At 37.8% G+C, this 14,864-nt stretch overlaps 1 protein-coding gene across 2 annotated transcripts in view; it reads left to right on the top strand.

Annotated features, from left to right (window-relative positions):
- Positions 1-14,864, top strand: part of FH (fumarate hydratase) — a 39,662-nt gene that overhangs the window by 3,025 nt on the left and 21,773 nt on the right. For both annotated transcript variants that reach the window (XM_063300323.1, XM_063300324.1), the window contains exons 2-6: positions 5,395-5,529; positions 8,365-8,475; positions 10,066-10,242; positions 11,288-11,470; positions 11,661-11,826. In XM_063300323.1, the coding sequence (XP_063156393.1) occupies positions 5,395-5,529; positions 8,365-8,475; positions 10,066-10,242; positions 11,288-11,470; positions 11,661-11,826 (772 nt within the window). The remainder of the gene's footprint in view (positions 1-5,394; positions 5,530-8,364; positions 8,476-10,065; positions 10,243-11,287; positions 11,471-11,660; positions 11,827-14,864) is intronic.

The raw sequence follows: 14,864 nt of genomic DNA, 5'->3' as shown, positions 1-14,864 counted from the left end.
ATTAGTAAAATAGGTTGAAAATAAGAAAGTAAAATTTAAGAGAGATACATGCAGAATTCTTCACTTACTGTAGTAACAGAAATCTTGCATTGATTATCATTGGGAAGTCAGGTGTAATGCAAACTATTGATTATCATCTATAAAGCTCTATATGGTTTACGACTTGGATACCTTTGTCACTGTCTTTCTGTTACTGTTTCTGCCTGACCAGTAAGATCTGGAACAGTTGGATGCTCCCAGTCCCAGCTGTAAAATATTGTCACCTTGTGCAAACTAGGAGATGTTTTCCCTCTCTAGCTGTGCCTACTCTGTGGAACAAGATTCCCCTGAAGTTCTAATAGCCCTAACCCCATTGGGCTTTCATAAAGCTGTGGAAACAACTGTTTCAGCAAGCCCTGGGATATGGTGTAATGATTTTTTTCCCTGATAGTCTCTCCTGAAGGTTTAATCCTTTTCAGTTATCCTTCCCAACATATGGTTATGTAGTATTATCTGTTTTGTTATTTGTATCTTTTTTATGATGGTTTTAACCTTCCTATGGAAGCTATCTAGAGTTCCTTCAGTGATTGAGATGGCATTCAGATAAGGAGGTAGGTAGGGGATATTTGCCAATTGTACTTGTGAAAGATATCTTGAAATACTAATTGATTTATATGGTTGCAAAAAAGACAAATGCTGTCTTTTGGTACATCAGGAAAAGCATTTTACCTTTCCAAATCATGGGCAATAGTTCTACTTCATTTTGTTTGTCACTGTCCCCCTCAAGTACTCTGTCTAGATCTGGATGCCACACTTAAAGAGTCAGAGAAACTGGAATAGATTTAGGGAGGGATTAAAAGGATGATTAGGGGAAAAGAACCTCATTGAACTTAGGTTCCACCTAAAAGAAGCTGGATCTTCCTCTTGAAAAAAGTGGACAGGGATATTATAGCTCCCTTTGAATACTTGAAAAGATCACAGAAAAAGACTTGTTCTTTATTTTTCCAGAGTGCAGATGTGAAATAATAGATTTAAGTTATACAAAGTCAGATCCTAACAGAACAGTTGTAGAGGAATCAGTTACCTGGGGGGACAGGAGTTCCCTTTCACTGCTTATGTTCCAGAAAGGCTAGATCAGGGTTTCTCAAGCAGGGTTCCGTGGAACCCTAGTGCTCAGTGAGAGGTCACTAGGGGTTCCCTGAGAGATCATGATTTATTTAAAAAATTATTTCAAATTCAGGCAACTTCACATTAAAGAAGTAAGTTTCACTCTTTATTTTTAGTTTAAGAACACTGCTAATGCATATATACAGGTCTACACATGAAACAAATATAATACTTTTGTAACTCCTGGCTTATATTTGAGCCTGAATGTGCAGGGGTTCCCCAAGGCCTTCAAAATATTTCAAGGGTTCCTCCAGGGTCAAAAAGTTGAGAAAGGCTAGGCTAGATTGCCTTTGTCTGAATACTTGTATAGAACTATCCCCTTCCAACCCTTTAATTCCAAGTCAGTCCTTTTTCTGATGCTGTGACTAATCAGCTTTCTCTGGCTCTCCTGCAGCCATACGATATATCTCTGACATGTACCCTGTCTTCTGGGAACAGATTTATAAAGTATAGTATATGTTATGCATACTGTAATGCATAACAGTGAATTATCCCTTCAGTTTTAATAGAAACTGAAAAATAGATACATATATATCCCAGAAAATAAAAGGCTGGAAACGTTTTAAAATGTGTGATTTTTATTATGCTGATATTTTAATGTAGTTTTGGAGGCTAGGAGGAGAAGCTGCTGAAGCTGAGAGATAAGGACTTGGTCAATTTTTTAAAAGAGCTGAGATTTGGGTGGAGTTTGGTTTGGTTTTCTTCTATGTAGCAATGAGAAGTACAGGAATTAGGATCTGATAATTTTCTAATTACAGTCATAGACTTGTCAGATTAGCTTTAAAGAAGGTATATGGAGAAAGTGTCAAGCTTTTTCCCTATTCCTCATTATTATTTTTGTCACTGTTCTTTTACTTACTCTCTCCAACCCTCTAGTATATTTTGCACTCCTTTCCAGGTTCATCTGATTCTGAACTTCAGCTTTCCTGATTCCACCTCTATGAGCTGGAGCTATCAGACTGTACTTTGCCTAAGTTCTTAGGCACTGCTTCCATTTCCTGTACATCTCCTTCTTCCCAGCTTGGCAGGGAGCTCATATAGTATAATATTTATCTATATAGGCCTCTTAAAGCTATTTTTTCCTTCTCATGGGGATTGCTTGTGCCTCTGCTTTTAGGATCTTGTTCTTCAGCATGTCCTGTCCTTGGTACATTACTAACTTTCAGTTTTTCCTCCCACAGTTAAATTGGTTTTCCAGTTCCTCTTGATTGGTTAGGATCATGTCCAAGATAGCTGAACACCCTCTGAAAAATGATATTGTCAACAAGGGAGGTAAAAAATGTCTGACCTTCCTCTTCTGGATGAGCTAGTTCTTTTTTTTAAAAAATAAATATCAATGTTGTTGAAGCTTCCATTACCATTCTAGGCTGCCCTCTTGAGAACTTGGTGAGTTCATTAGGAAGACATCATCCACATGCTCTCCCTGAATAGGTGACTTCGAAAGTGGTACCACTTTTGTTTCTTATTCCTTTTGTCTTAGCCAGATGCTTTCACAGGAAGTCGTATAATATTAACTAAGGTCTTGCAAAAACCATCCAGCCTCTGGCATAATCACCTACGGCAAACATGCACTTTAGTCAGTGATCTGGTTCTCATCTCCATCCCTGCTATCATACTAGGTCACAGAGGAGGATATAGCTTTTAATGCTGTTTTTAACAGCAATTTTGCTTTTAGAGGAGTATCTTAAAATTAGATAATGTTTGGAACATTTTTGTCTAAATTAATTGCTACAGTTTATCACTTTTACCTCTAAAACTAATCTGCATATTATAACTGAGCAAAACGTAATTGTGTTTAGTACTATAATACACTTGAATACTGCAGTATACTATCTGACACTTAAATAATATTCTTGGTTTATATGTGTATTGTAAAGGAACGAACAGAAGAATTAGCAATTTTTAGAAAACAATTAAAAAGCCTGTTAACTTCATCATTAAGCTAAAGCAATTTTATTTCTTCTTGACCTTCTGTCCTGCCTAATGATAAAGTGCAATCCTGTATGTTGGCCAGTTAATTATTAAAAGGTAAATGTACAACTGTGGTTGAAAAAACTGCTTAAACTCTGACCTATGATTTGGAAAGAAGTCATCAAGAAAGCACATGTATTTGGAAAGTTTGTACAGTATTTTGTGTCCTTGGTTAATTTAAAGTTGCTCTAATCAAGATTTTGGAATTCTCTTCACATAAGTATTCACAGAAATTTTTCCAAAGGGAAGGGTCAAAGGATGGGATTGTCATTTGTACATATAGCATGCAGTGCTACAACATGCTTACACATTTGGTTTGTGTGTGTGTTTTGCCATATTCAGTGACAAATATATAGCCATTTAAAATATATCTGGGATTTTTTTTTTACAACATTGACATTTTTTAATATATGGACTGTTTCCCTTGATTTGTCAGAAAACAGGTTCCCATGTTCTCTATAAGAATGGGAAAAGAACTACAAAGCCTCAGAGAGGTGAAATATTCCTTTTATCATTCTAAGATGATTAAAAACAGACAAAATTTTGGTCCTGCCATGTAATTAGCAGTTTGCAATTTATTCTGTGGTCAGCCCCTGCTCATGTCTTTGGGGTTATAACTTGCTATAATATTATATTTAATAATTAATATGTATTTAAATATTATTTTTAATAATATGGCTTGGGACAGGTTCCCAAGCGACCGTCTTCTCCCAGTTGTTTCTGCCCATCCAATTCGATCTAGTAGGTTGGGTATGCTGCGGGTCCCTTAAACCAAGGAATGTCGGTAGGGACTAGAAGGTGTGCCATAGCGCCTGCCCTCTGGAATATTCTCCCTGCAGAGATTAGGATGTCCCCGACCCTGTTAGCCTTAAGTAAGGGCGTGAAGACCTAGTTATGTGCCTGGGTCTGGGGCCCTGAGCGTGTGAATGGTCCCATTTGTTGGTTATATTAACATCCATGTATCGCTTATTTGGTGGCCATGTATATTTATTTTGTATTTTAATTGTTTTAATTGAAATTGTTTTAATTGTTTTATAGTTTTTATTGTTATAAACCGCTCAGAGTCACTTGGGCGGCTATTGGAATGAATAAATAAATATTCATTTATTTATATTTATTTATTTATTTCATAATGCAGAGCTCAATTTTCAGTGAGAAACTGGTCTCAAGTAACATAAACTGAGGTCCTTTCAGAACATGCAGTCACAACCTCAGCTCCAGTGCCTACACCTGAGAGAGAGAGAGAGAGAGAAGCCCCATCAGAAGAAGAGAGAAATTAAAACTTGCAACTTACTTTAAAGTTCAAGTTTCTCTCTCTTTCACACATACAAGACAAACTTTCCCACTGCTTAATAAATACAGTGCTACTAGTCAACTGGTATTTCAAAGAAATATCACACTAATAGGCCGGTAGAATTGATAACAGTGAATGACCTTAGAGACTGTTAGATATCACTCCCAGCCATCCTCAACAAAGCATGTTTAACAGCACCAGGCTACTTTGTAGAGTCAATCCTATTGATTGGGTATGCATATTACATTTCTACTTATATAAATACCCAGGATGGCTTCCATTTTAAATAAATACAAAATGTGTAAATTCAGCACAGTAAAAGACTTGAAAGCTTGGTGAAAGCTTTATCATTTTTTAAAATTCAATTGGTAATCTGATACATATGCATACACATATAAACGTACCACAAATACAGATAGACTATAGACATTACTTTAGGAACTACTATATGGATTTATGGGAGTGTGGATTTTTAAAAAGCTGAAGAAGAGACAGATTTGACAGAGTCATTATGGAGTTTGGTGGCTTATAAGTTTAATAAAAGAAATTAAAATTAAATGTGGTTTGGACATTGCTGACCACAAAATCTATAGTTAACATGTTACGCCAACATCATGCTCCACCCTTGGCTTTAGCCAATTCCAGGTACCTCCTAGAACTTCATCTGGAATTGAGAAAGCAGTAATGAGGTACCAGAGAACTGGTAAAATCCTGTATAATGTATAATGAAACAAGATGGAATGTGTTAAAACAGTGCTTGATGCCAGCAGTAGCAGCCTTATTTTTCATTGTTTCTCCTTATTGATTCACAGTATTTGAAATGTTTTTTTATTGGGACACATACATTTTTTATACATGCCAGTTTTGAAAACAAGAGTATTTATGTGTATCTTTACAGTGTTTTATTCATTCATTAATTCATTTATTTACAGGGAAAGTGGCTTTTTCATTTTTACACTTGGATTTGTCTTTTCCCTTTTTAGGCTAGTCAGTCATCTTTTAGAATTGAATATGATACTTTTGGTGAACTCAGTGTTCCAAATGACAAGTATTATGGTGCACAGACTGTGAGATCTACAATGAATTTTAAGATTGGTGGTTCAACTGAACGGATGCCGGTAAGTGATTCAATACTTGAATTTATTATCTAAATGTAAACTTAGGTCTAATATAGATGTAAGCTTACTCAGAGTTAAAGGTTAGAAATAGATCTTAAATTGTGTCTGTTTCTCATAAACAAGTAAGTGGAGGAATGAATGAGAAAGTAGGCCAGTGTGCTGTTGCCATTCCTAATCCTTAAATGCTAATTAGTTAATAAGTGTACCAGACCAATGCTAGCTTGTGTTTAAGGTATATTTCTTATTTTTGTATTTTAGAATGCTCCACAATTAATTTTATTTATCACTCAATAAATAACCCAGGACTATTTATTTCAGTGGTTTGGACAGCAACAAGGATGCATAGTTAAGAACAGTGTGGAAACATTACCTTAGTGTTCTTCACTGGATATTTTGGTTGTTTTGATTTTTTTAATAGTAATTTAATTAAAAATTACAATTGTAATGATTAAAAAACTAATGCAAACTAGAAAAAGAATAAAAAGAAAAAATAGAAGGTGCAGAAAAGAAATAGAAAAGAAAGAAAAAATAATATAGTAAAGAAAAAGAGAATATATAAAGAAATGACTTCCCCCTTCATCACAAGTGTAAACAATTTTAGTAACTTATATCACCTTCTGTTAAAATGCAACAAATGATCTTCCCATATCCCATCTCTTATCGATAAACAAATCCTTACAACCTCATCATTTCAGTCCTGGTCAGCAAAAGTCCATTAAGGGTTACCAGAGATAATAATATATCTATTTTAACCTTGATCAAATAAACCAACTTTATATTCCTTCCTTTTATTTTAACAATCTTGATCTTTAGTCCCCTCAAATAATGTCCTAGAACTTGATTTCTTTTAATTTTTTCTTTGTCCCTTCTCACAACATTTTTCAAAGCTTTAACAAACCTCTTTTGTAAATCTAATATACAGGTAGTCCTCACTTAAGGACCACAATTGGAACCAGAATTTCAGTTGCTAAGCAAAGCAGTCATTAAACGAATCTGACCCGATTTTACGACCTTCTGTGGTGGTTGTTAAGCAAATCACCACAGGCATTAAGCGAACCACATGATCATTAAGTGAATCACATGGTTCCCCATTGATTTTGTTTGCTGGAAGCTGGCCGGGAAGGTTGAAAATGGTGATCACATGACCACGGGACACTGCGATGGTCATAAATGTGAACCGATCGCCAAGCATCCAAATCATGATCATGTGACTGTGGGGACGCTGTGACGGTTATAAGTGTGAGGACCTGTCATGAGCACTGATGGTGAGCAGGAGGGGGCCCCTGTCCAGGGGGAAAAACGCATGCGTAGTAGTGAGGAGTTGAGTAGCCATTCAAAGAGACACAGAACAGACCCCCCTTGACTTTTGGGGTTTATCTGTCTGGGGTTTCCCACGCTTCTTCAGTTTGTTAGGATTTTCTGTCTAATGTAGCAGTAATAAAACACTAGAGACCTATTCCTCATCTCAGTGTGGTTCCTGACTGTTAGGACAGGACTGGTCATAAGTCGATTTTTCCAGCGCCATCGTAAGCCCGAACCTTCACTAAATGAATGATTGTTAAGTGAGGACTACCTGTAGGAAAATTATCCAGGTCACTCTCTTGGTTTGTTATTTGTATATCCCTTTTAATTATTAAGACATCATCCAGTTTCTTTTGTATGTCCAGTGTAGCATTTTTTTCAATATCATTCTTTTAGCCTGTCATTTTTAAATCCACTTTCAGTTAAATTTCAGTCTTGTCTGGTAGAGCTTGTTCCTCTTCCATAATCTTTTAAACACAGTCTGTTTATAGAGGAAGACACTCTTAAAATTAACTTCTGGGTCCATTGTTCAAAAATATCCTTCAGTATGTCCAATGTTAAAATATTTTGCTTCATTCTTTAATTGTAGGTCAAGTTTGAGTGTTCTTCTCCTTTTATTGTAATCTTTAGTTCTTCTAGTTCCCTCTAGAATCAACCTTCGAAGTCTCATCCTATCAAGTTTTTTTTTTAAAGAATTCAAAACAAAAGCATTTTTCCACAGGAAAGATTTTTATAATTCCAAAATCTTATTTCAAATTTATCTGGACCCTTAGTCCATTTGTAACTTACCAGAATCAAAGTTCTAATCACCCTTTGGCTGTTTATTCCAAAAGAATTTTTTTAAGTGCTTAAACTTATATTTAAAACTTATTTCGCTAAGGATTAAAGGAAACTCACACGGTGTTTTCAGACTTGTCGATCCAAAGGTTCATAATAGCTGAAAAGCAGTTAACAAGTAATTTCCAAAAATGTTTAGAAAAGGGAATATGCGAACCCAGTGTCCTTTAATGGCACTGACCGTGGATTGAGCAAGATGGCTATTCCCTCATCTCCCAGAGCTGTAAACCCGCCAGAGACAGCTGTCTTGTGTTCTCCTCATGAGGAGCAACTGTCTGGAGCACTTGTGGGTAATCTCAAGTCCTCTCCTTGTCCAGAGAAGAATAATGAAGAGCCAGTCTACTCACTGGCTCTTCATTCTGCTGCAGTCGTCAGCTCTGCTTTTAGCGGAGCTGTCTTCATTTCACCATTTCTTCCCTGGAAGTCGCTGGCTATTTTGATTTATATGAAAGAAGTTCTCATACAACAGCAATAGTTCTTTGATAATTTGTGTTGGTGTTGCTATTAGATAGAGCATCGTCATATAAACGTATCATAAATGAAATAGAAAGTGGGTTGAGCAAAAAGTGTATAGGATTTATTTAGAAGATAGCATCTAAATAAGATAGCTTCCAGTAAGATAGTTTCTTATATTTTATATGTATTATTTTATATGCACAATTTCAGTATTCTTAAGATTTTTCTTTGAAATCTTAGGTTCAAGTAATAAGAGCTTTTGGTATATTGAAACGAGCGGCTGCTGAAATAAACCAGAATTATGGCCTTGAGGCTAAGATTGCTAATGCCATTATCAAGGCAGCAGATGAGGTAAGGTGTAATATGCACGTGTGTGGGATTCTGAAAAATTGTATTTAATATTGATAGATGATGGTCGTCTGCATGAAATGTAGTATTTGAAAAGTAATGTCTTTATTTAGTCATTTGTTCTCAGTGTTAAAGTACCTAATTCCCTTAATCTGTTCAAAGATACTGTGAATATTTCATCATCAACAGGGAAAAGGATATAAACAGAATGCACACACCAAAGCTCAACAAGTCAGTAATGTAAATTCTCTGTAGTGATTTGATTGACTAATTGAGCATTGGCTCCTCTAAAATATTTGATTGCATTTTAAAAGTTTGGTTGGCTTGGTGAACTTCGTTGCTTATTACACTTTGGGTAATCACTTATGCCTTATTTGTGGATACTTCATGCATTTAAAAATACGAATTCTAGGTTGGAAGGCACTTTAGAGGTTATCAGTTCTACTCTCTTTCCCATGTATGAATCCACTATTAGAGCATCCCTAGCAGATGACCACTAGGAATCTGCTTAAATACTTGCTGGGGACTCCACCATGTATGTATAAGCAATATGTTTCATTATTGAAGAGCTTTTACCATTAGAAAATTCTTCCTACTGTCCAATTGAAATCTGCTCCCTTTAAATTAAAGCTTCCTGTGCCTCCCTGTCTTTTCTTTTGCAGGCTAAATGTATGCACTGTACCTAATGCCTGTTCCTTATAAAGGTAGTCCTTGGCTCACATCCATTCAGCATCATTCATGGCATGGCTGAAAAAATGGGCTTATGACTGGTCCTCAAAGTTCCAGCCATCACAGCATCCCCGTGTCACATGATTACGATTCAGGTGCCCGGCTTGCAATTACGATGTCACGGTGAGCCATTGTCACGTGATCACCATTTGGGACCTTCCCTGCTGGCTTCCCACAAGCAAGGTCAATGAGGAAGCTGGCAGAAAAGGTTGCAAGTTTCCTCAGTAAGTCTCTCCCGCCACCTTTTCTCCTGAGGAGCCCATTATGGGGTCCCAGATCCCAGGGATCTCATGCTCCATAGCACCCCCCACCCACCTGCACTCTGTAGCACACGCCCTCCCATAGCGCCCTTCCCCAGCCTCCAACTGCCTTCCTGAGGCCTCTGCCGACCCACTTGGGGCCTCTGCCAGCCCTCCCATGGCTCCCACTGACCCACCCACACTCCCTAGCATCCCATGGCACTCCCCCCGCTCCTTACCTGGGACTCCTACCTCTTCCCACTTAATGACCCACATATCCTGGGGTTACAACAGCAACCAGGACTGCTGGGATTGCTGTCGCTAAGCAGTGTGGTCATGTGACATCACACTTCACAACCGCATCACTTAGCAATGGCAATCCCAGTTCCAATAACTATTGTAACCCAAGGACTACCCATAAGTTTTAACTTCCAGGCCCCCTACCATCCTGATTGTTTTCCTCAAAATATGTTCCTGTTTGTTATATTGAACTTATTTGTTGATGGTTAGGCCTGTTTCTTGTTGTTGACTTCTGTCTATTTGCTATTTCAAACAAATAAAACAGTACTTTTTTCCTCAATGTATATTATATAGCAGCATAATTAATAAAGAGTATGTTTTATAGGTATCTGAAGGTAAATTAAATGATCACTTTCCTTTGGTGGTATGGCAAACTGGATCTGGAACTCAGACTAACATGAATGTTAATGAAGTCATCAGCAACAGAGCTATTGAGATACTGGGAGGTAAACTGGGGAGCAAGGACCCAGTACATCCTAATGACCATGTTAATAAAAGCCAGGTCAATATATTTTTCCTTTTTCCCCATTTTTTTCTACATTAGCAAGTATCTTTGAATTGGTCATGATATTTATTAAATAGAAGTTGCTTAGCTGGGCATAAAATATTCAGTGTGTCTCAATGTATGTGTGTATGTGTGAAGTTCAGTGTATGGCCTGCTGCAGTTCTTCAACAAAATATTTTATGTTCATATTTGAACAAAATAACTATTGTATTCTTATATTTAATCATGTTTGGGGTAATAAAAACAATTAACTGTGGGATCTAATTGACTGAGAACTAACTTCCCAATACTGAATACATAGCTTTTCCCATTTGTTTGTTTGTTTGTTTATTATTCAAATTTAATTACTGCCTATCTCCCCCAAAAGAGGGACTCTGGGCAGTTTACAATAAAATCAAACTACAGCCATAAACGTTAAAATCTCATAAAAATCAAACACATTATAATTATAAAATCCAATAAATAAATATAAAATCCAAGAGGCTATAAAATTCCAAGCTGGTGGGAGGGACTCTAGGGTGCGAGCCACCCGCAAAAATGGTTACTCACTTTCCCGCCCCAAGTGAGACGGCAGAGCCAAGTCTTCAGGGCCTTCTGGAAGGTCAGGAGTGAAGGGTGCTCACCTCCGGGGGCAATTCCTATCTAGAATTGTTTCTCAGATGCTGTATATTGTGTGTCAGCTTGGGATAGTGTTAATTATTATTATTGGTTTGAATGGCATCATACATGATAGTGATTGGGAAGATGGGCAGTTTTTCTAATTTTTTACATATAGCTTAACATGTGTTACCAAAGACTCTATTTTTAGTGAACTTAGGGACTGGCAATCAGCAATGTTAAAATCAGCAATATAGCTTCCCGCTATTTTAAGGAAGGTAGTATAATTCCTAGAATAACTTTACCATTGCGTCATTACCCGGCCACTATGTCTCTTCACTACCCCTCAGATGCTTAGTCTTTTCCTCAACCCTACTTCCCCATTTTGCTGATGGTCATGAGAGAAATGTTCAGATAATAATTTGCTGTTTTTGAATGTTAAAAGAGCTCAAATGATACATTTCCCACTGCAATGCATATTGCTGCTGCATTGGAAGTTCATGAAGTGCTGTTACCAGGGCTACAGAAGCTTCAAGATTCCCTTGATGCCAAGTCAAAAGAGTTTTCTGAAATTATTAAAATTGGACGTACTCATACACAGGATGCAGTTCCTCTTACCCTTGGCCAGGTACAAATCATTTTACAGTTTCATACAATGAAAAAGTACTAATTTCTTGGGGGGGAAGTACTAATTTCTTCTTTGCGTACAATAGCTTTTTTCTAATTATAAAGTAATGGGTGGCTCATTTTAAATATTTGTCACATGGAATAAAAGAAATGCTATGAAATTCCCCATATTTCTTCTTACTTTTGCTAAGGAATTCAGCGCTTATGTGCAACAAGTCAAATATGGTATCACAAGGATCAAATTGGTCATGCCAAGAGTCTATGAACTGGCAGCTGGTGGCACTGCAGTTGGCACAGGACTGAATACAAGAATTGGTTTTGCTGAGAAGGTTGCATCTAAAATAGCTGTGCTTACAAGTAAGAAAAGACATGAAAAATAACCTTGATGAGTTTGTCTTAACTTGCTAGTAGAAAAATGGAAAATAAGAAAATGAAGTTGCTTTCTAGTGCCTTTTTGTTTTCATTCACTCAGCTTTGTAAATTGGGGTATTGTAGAAGTAGCAGACATTATCAACGCTTCTGTCAGCTTAACTGGCAAAGCTAGAAATGTGTCATGGTCCGTCCTCACTCAAATTCAGGAAGCCAATTGGAGAAAACTCCACCCTCAGGTCTGGGAAGGCAGTTTTTCTTACCTTCTGCAAGAAGCAGAAGGTACAGGGAAAGGGCATTGCTCTTTAAATCAAGGAGTGTATAAAATCTAACAAACTAACAAACATTGGTAGACTGGATTCCTCCATAGAATCACTATGGGTGGTAGACTCTGGCCCTAAATGTGAAATAGAACGAGGAATATGCTATTGCCCACCTGATCAAAATACTGAGGGTTATCTTGAAATGGAAGATAAATCAGGGAAGCATGTAAAGTGGAACTTCAAGTACTCTCCGACAGACTAGTACATTAATGATGAAGCCATGACACGGAAAGCAACTTTCTAGATACCCCTATTAACTATGCCTTAGAATGGTTGGTCTTGGAAGGCAATCCTAGAATTAATTCTAAATGGTGACCCAAATTCTGTGCAAGAACAACCACTATAAAATCAGTAAGAAAAATAACTAAAATAGCATTACATTTAGAATTCATGTAAATGAGAAACAGCAAGTATAGACCAACACAGGGATATTTAATTGCAAAAGAGAAACTTATAAAAAATGAGAATGTTGAAAAAGAGACTGAAAGAAAATATCAGGAGTGCCAAATGTCTCCATTATGTCTGGAGCTTATTTAAAACTACAGTAATTTATGTTTTCAGCTAAATTAATTCTATGATGTAAGAAAATAAAGGTCACTACAGCTCACTAGCAGTGTCCAGGAAGCTTTAAAAATTAAGGTTTCCTTCAAGCAATGCAAAGTATTTTGTAATATGGAGAATATGAAGGGCACAAACCCTGGCAGAAAAAGTATAAGATGATAACTGTCCTGCTTAAGCGACTGACTCAGAATATAAATATAATAGTTCTTTATTAAACAGAATTTACAATACCTGGAAGGTCTATAATGATTAATCTGAAAATTATTATTTAATTTTAGTAACCTGAAGATCATTATGAATTAAAAATAGAATAAAAATGGATTAATATGAATCAGGTAATTAATTCTAAGGTAAATTAATTTAAAATAATTAAATAAAAACAGAGATAGTTGTAGGCAAACAGGTAAAATACAATTTAGGAAACAAATCAATCTGATTGTGTAATACTGAATTACCAATTAATTGAAGTTGGTAGAAGTCGTTAATTCTGAGGCAAACAGGCAGATCTGAATGAGTTGATATACTGTAGGAATCTGAGGCGGAGGAATCCGTTTAAACCAACAAAGGACGTTCGGGAGCGATGGTGACAGAAGAGTTGAGGCAGATAATTGAAAGACGGTAGCAATGGATATTCTAAGGAAACGAAATAAGATAACAGAAACTGAGGTGAATGGATTGTTGTAATGGTTGCCTATCCCAAACACTCAGACTCACAAGAGGTTACTTAAATGAAATCTGATTTATTAGGGAAATTATGGCAGATACAGAGAAAGCTGAGAATGACTAAAAGCGCGCCAAATACAAACTAAAAACCCTCGGCTCCAAACGTAATCCCTCCCCCCTACCAGCCATAGCAACCACCCCCCTACCAGGTGCTGGTAACCGTTTTCCACACATCCTGGGAAAGCAACCTTGAACACATGAGATAACCCAAACACATTCCAACCCAGCGGCCAACAGATAACAACTCCCTGACGAGGAATCCTCCTCTCTCCCGAGATCAAACACGTATCAGGCAAATGACATGCGAAACGTTACGATGTACCAAGCACATTGAAACGGTGAACATGACATACTGCCCCCCCCCCCAAAAAATCAATTTACGGACCCGGTTTGGAGGGGTAAGCATTATGGAAACGACGAACAAGAATAGGGGAAGCCACATCGTGAGCGGCCACCCATTCTGGGTGAGGGAAATGTTTCCAGCGAACTAGGTACTGCAGGGTGTTGCGAAGCCGGCGAGAGTCAAGAATTTCTTTTACTTCAAAGTGTTGTTGCCCGTCAATCATGATGGGAGGAGGCGGCGGAGGTTGATCATGCCAGTGGTCCAAGTGAGTAAGGGGTTTGAGCAAACTGCAATGAAAGACAGGGTGTAAGCGTTTCAAATTATGCGGCAAATCAAGTTTAAAAGTCACTGGGTTAATTTGTGCCACAATGGGAAATGGACCCACAAATTTAGGAGCCAATTTTTTCGATGGTTGGGAGGACTTGATGAATTTGGTAGACAGGTACACCATGTCACCCACTTGAAACGAAGGGTGAGGGGCACGCTTTTTATCAGCGTGCTGTTTGTAAGCAGACTGTACGTCTGCTAGTGCCTGCTGGATGACCGGCCAAGAGTCCGCCAGCTGTGTTGCCCATTCGGATGGTGAAGCAAGCGGGATAGATGGCTGCGGCAAGTCAGGGATTGGGACAAAATCCCTGCTGTGAACGGTACGAAAAGGGGTTTGACCGGTGCTTTGATGAACAGCGTTGTTGTAGGCAACCTCAGCAAAGGGAAGGAGGTCAACCCAGTCGTCTTGTTGATAATTCACGAAAGCACGCAAATATTGTTCCAGTGTTGAATTTAGCGCCTCTGTGGCCCCGTCAGTCTCAGGATGCCACGCCGTGGACAATGCCTGTTTAGTGCCCAAAAGTTTTAAAAATGCCCGCCAAAATTGAGAGGTGAATTGTGTGCCCCTGTCAGAAATTAAGCGGGAGGGACATCCGTGTAACCTGTACACGTGTACAAGGAATAGGCGGGCCAGTTGTGCTGAAGGAATGGAGACGCATGGGATACAATGAGCTTGCTTGGAGAAATAGTCTTTTACTACCCAAATAACAGTTTTTCGTTGGCTGGGAGGCAACTCCACTATGAAATCC

Source organism: Candoia aspera, chromosome 4, assembly GCF_035149785.1.
Source record: "Candoia aspera isolate rCanAsp1 chromosome 4, rCanAsp1.hap2, whole genome shotgun sequence".
NCBI lineage: Eukaryota > Metazoa > Chordata > Lepidosauria > Squamata > Boidae > Candoia > Candoia aspera.
The sequence above is the reverse complement of the archived record's forward strand: the minus strand, read 5'-3'. Positions and strand labels throughout refer to the sequence as shown.